The sequence below is a fragment of the Manacus vitellinus genome, unplaced genomic scaffold, assembly GCF_001715985.3.
Source record: "Manacus vitellinus isolate BGI_N305 unplaced genomic scaffold, ASM171598v3 scaffold_21_pilon, whole genome shotgun sequence".
Taxonomy (NCBI): domain Eukaryota; kingdom Metazoa; phylum Chordata; class Aves; order Passeriformes; family Pipridae; genus Manacus; species Manacus vitellinus.
In genome coordinates this window covers 3675126-3679556 of record NW_021939546.1, presented here as the reverse complement: position 1 = coordinate 3679556, position 4431 = coordinate 3675126, and the positions used below count along the sequence as shown (strand labels likewise).

Sequence of the window (4431 nt, the reverse complement as noted above, 5' to 3'; positions counted from 1 at the left end):
CACACATACCTTGCACAGTTAGGTGCACCTGCATGGTCCTGGGGGTGTGCTGGGTCTGCACGGAGCAAGTGTAGGGCCCATCGTCGGTCACATCCACGTCCTGGATCTGCAGGCTGTACTCCCTCCTGTTGGCTGTGGCGATGGAAACCCGGGGATCCACCGACCACTTGTCGCTGCCAGCAAAGATAATGCTCGACCGGTTCAGCCAGGCACCTTTAGAGGCTCCATCTTCCAAGTAACACCTGGGAAAAAAGTGAAACCATCAGGATGAAAATGTAGGAGCTGTAAAGTCCCATGCACCGCTATTGATTTTTAGACTGAACACAAATATCAGAGTTGAACCTCAAACTATGGATCGATTGTAAATTCAAAACCATCCTAAATCCAAAAGCCCATCTTACAACACAATAAACACACACATATTTTTCTGTTCTTTCTTTCTGGTTTTCCTGCTGGGAAAGGTTAGTGGAGCAGTAGCAAGAAAGTCTCAGTTATTTCTGACTGGGCTGGATCAGCCCTTTCTCCTCCAGTCCTGGCCCGTGAGGATCAGAAGCACCATGTGCTCCCATGAAAAATACTGCCCTGTTCCTAAGGCACAACCACCTCCTGTTTGCTTAGTGAAGGAACCAAGAGATTTATTCCACCACAATATATAAGGACACTGTAGAATCCAAATCATTTTTTTTTCTCTTTTCAGAGAGTTCATGGAATCACAGAATCAGGGAATTGTTTGGATTGAAGGAGCCTTAAAGTTCACCCAGTTCTACCCCCTGCCATGGTTAGGGACACCTTCCACTACACCAGGTTGCTCCAAGCCCCATCCAACCTGGCCTTGAACATTCCAGGGATGTGGAACTGTTGTCCCTCCCAACCCAAACCAGTCTGGGATATGATTCTCTGAAAACCAGCAAAGCCCAGCAGTAGCTGGAAAGGGACGGGATAAAAGGACAGGGAGAACATGTGGGAAGAGCTTTATTTCCTGAGCTGATGGAGAGACTGAGCCAGTCTGCAGCAAGGTTAAGGATATTTAATGAGGAATCAACACCCACTGCACACTGTACTCCAGGTTTCCATGAAGAAGGTGGCATCCAGCATGTGGGAAAAGGCAGAGATGGAGTAATGGCAGAGAAAAATCCTGATGGACTCGGGATTTAAAGCAGGAATCTGCAAATCCAGGAGTAATCTGAGAGTGATGCTGTAGGATTGGGAAATCTGTATTTCTTTTCATAGATTTAAGGAACTATGGAGAATGAATGAGGCAGATTTTAGGCTCACCATCATGCCCACATTGGGAATGCAGGCTTTAAAATGACTTTAAAGGCTGAAGGAAGGTAATAAGGAAGGTAATACAAAGTGCAACAGACTAATGGGACATTTTATTTGATAAAGAGGTTTTCACATAAAGGAAATCCAGCAGAAGAAAGGAATGCAATGGAGCTCATCTCTTTGATGAAACATTAAAATAGCACAACTATAGAAACTGGGAGGGGGAAAATGGTGACTTTGTGGCTTAAGCATGTGGCAGTATTGTTTAAGGGGAAAATGACATTCCTTTTAGGAATAAGAAACTAGAAACATGAGGCTGAAATTCTTCAGAAATGAATCATAAGAATAACCATTTATTTAATTAATGATCTCAACATTAAATCTGAAAGGGTTCTAAGAGAAGATACAACATGGGATAAAAAATCCCCATTTGTATAGCAGAGAATTGGGATGTCACTGGTGAGTGTCACTTTGAGGTTGAAGAGCACAGCAGACACCTCTGAATCCCTGCAGGAGGAATTCTGTAGGGTCTGGTCCCATCCAGAGAAGGCAAGGAGCCACTTTCAAAGTCTTATGAACATTTTCAAGTCGATTCTAATCAACAGCAGAATGGGGAGAAGCAGAGAAAGCTCTAATTCACTGATGTTTTTCTATATCGTGTTTCTTTTCTGCTGCTGTCTCTGCAGAGCTGGATCCAGTCAATTACAGCAAGTCTGACAACCTGGGCTGGTGGAAGGTGTCCCTGCCCATGGCAGGGGGTGCAATGGGATGATCTGTAAGGTCCTTTCCAATCCGGGTCTTTCTATGATTCCGTGATTGTCCAGGTCCTGATGAAGCATGTGGTGGTGGTATGTGAGAACATCTGTTTCAAACTAAACATTATCTCCAAATAAGGTGCTTTGCAAACAGATTAAATATTTCACCTCAGACAGGCTCCTTCAACAGCCCAAAGCTCTCCTCTCTTCACTTACTCAAGCCCCATCCGCGTTCCCTCAGGCTGTGGGAGTGAAGTGATTTGGAAATGCTGCAGAATTTGGCTTGGAATGTTTTGCACAGGATGGCTTTCAGATCCAGCAGCAGCCAATGTGCTGTATTTTCCCACCATGCACGTGGGATGCGATGGATAAAGTGCATATTTACTCCATGGAAGCGGCAATCAAATGATTCATCTCAGAAATGTTTTCTAATCTAACAAATTTAATCCCTTGCAGTTTGCAAATCACTTTTCAGTTCTGAAAACACAGTTATTCCCTAAAACTGTTCCACAGGCAGCTCTGAGACCACGTCCCCCCATGCGAATCCCTGGCCAGCAGAGGCCACACTGTAGTTACTGCTGCAGAACAGAAATAAGAACAATTAAGGATTTGCCCCCTTTAAATGATGCTTTGGCTCTTCACCTCCATACCTTTACAATTTCCTGTGAAAGAGTAGCCTTTCACATATGGTTTGTGTGACATGTGGATGTGGATGAACAATTGCAAAGAATAAACACTGAGATCAATAAAAACACCAACCCCAGGCAATTCCATGGGATCTGAGCAGCACACATGGACTCTGTGATACCCCAGCCACCTTCATACCTAAGATCTGCCTGTCTCTGTGCTCCTCATTGCTCACAGGGTTCGCCACTGGACAAATGGCTTCATTTTAACTAAGAACACTGGGGTTTACGCTATTTTTTAAGCTGCAGATAAGAAATGATAACTCTGTATTATTTTCTGTGTACCAACATGAACATGGCATGGACCTGTTTCAGGAGAGGTCTAAGCTGGATATCAGGAAAAGGTTCTTTCCCTCGAGGGTAGCTGGGCACTGAACAGGCTCCCCAGAGCAGTGGTCATAGCATCAAGGCTGACAGAGCTCAAGGAGTGTTTGGACAATGCTCTCAGAGACAGGGATTGTTGGGGTGTCCTGGGCAGGGTGAGGAGCTGGACAGAATTATCCCTGTGGGTCTCTTCCAAGTCAGGATATTCCATAATTCTATGATATCTGGAAATACATAGGCTCTTCTGACTGAAACCCTGCAATGGTGCAGCTCCTACAAGAAGATGGGGCGTGGAGCAACCTGGTCTAGTGGAAGGTGTCCCTGCCCATGGCAGGGGGTTGGAATGAGATGAGATTATGGTCCCTTCTGACCCAAACCATTATGGGATTCTATGATCTGCTTGCTGTACAGACACACTGTCCGTGTCCAGGCCCCTTGGACTGGGGGATCAGAGTACATTTGGTGACAACCTCCTCATGAGTGAGGACTGGGGAGGAAAGGCAGCTGTGAAGAGGCAAGGACCCTTCAGAGCAACCCAGTGAGGAGTTCAGAGCCCCCAGCTGTGTGGATCCTGACTGCACCTTGCTGTGCAGCCTGGGCAGTGAGATGCCCACATTCAGTGCCTGGAGTGCAGCTGCACAGCGCTGCCCAAAGTCCTCCCTGAGAACCTCTAGTTCCTTAAGGGAGCAGCAGGAAAGCTGAGTAAAAGGTGTTACAAACCCTAAAACAGGAATAGCCAAGTGAAGATTTAATAAACCCCTCAAATTTGGGTTTGTGCTCTGGAACAATTTGCCCATTTAATCTTCCAAAACCCTCAGGGAGCTCAAACATGAGTTTTCAGCCAACACGAGACATGAGGCTGAGCAGAGCTTCGATTTCATGGGGAGCTCTGAGGAGCTGGCAGCCTTCCAGTGCAATCCCCTGGGATGAGGCTGAGCCTCAAGCCAAGAGCCCAACTCCACCTCCTGGTTGGGAGTGCCATAAATACATTAATAATGACCCCAGACCAAGGCACACACAAAGTCTGTGGGATCCCAGCACTGAAGGCCCAGAGCGACAGGACCAGGACTGTGGGACCTGGGGAACATCACTGCCTATCACTGGGAGACAACTCAAGCCAAAGAATGCTGAGGTTTAATAAAGTCCAAGATTAAAACATTTCCTCTGGTAATCTATGGGAAATAATTTATTTAAAAGCAAATATCAGTGGCCCTCCCTCTCTTCTCCCTTTCCCTCTTTTCTCCCTTTCCCTCTCTTCCCTCTTTTCTCTCTTTCCTTAAATTCTGTTTGTTTTTAAACTCATGACAGCATTTCCTGCAAAGTAATTTTTGAAATCTATGCATAGGACTAATTATTTTTAGCAGTTAATAATTATACTCTAGCACAATTAAAGTAAGCAT

General features: G+C 45.6%; 1 protein-coding gene across 1 annotated transcript in view; it reads right to left on the bottom strand.

Moving 5' to 3' along the window:
- NEGR1 (neuronal growth regulator 1) overlaps window positions 1–2248 on the bottom strand; it is a 117793-nt gene extending 115545 nt beyond the window's left edge. Inside the window, exons 1-2 of the mRNA XM_029959735.1 lie at window positions 2238–2248; window positions 10–242 (exon numbers count right to left, since the gene is read on the bottom strand). Of these exons, the coding sequence (XP_029815595.1) occupies window positions 10–242; window positions 2238–2248 (244 nt within the window). The remainder of the gene's footprint in view (window positions 1–9; window positions 243–2237) is intronic.
- Between the last annotated feature and the right edge of the window lie 2183 nt (window positions 2249–4431).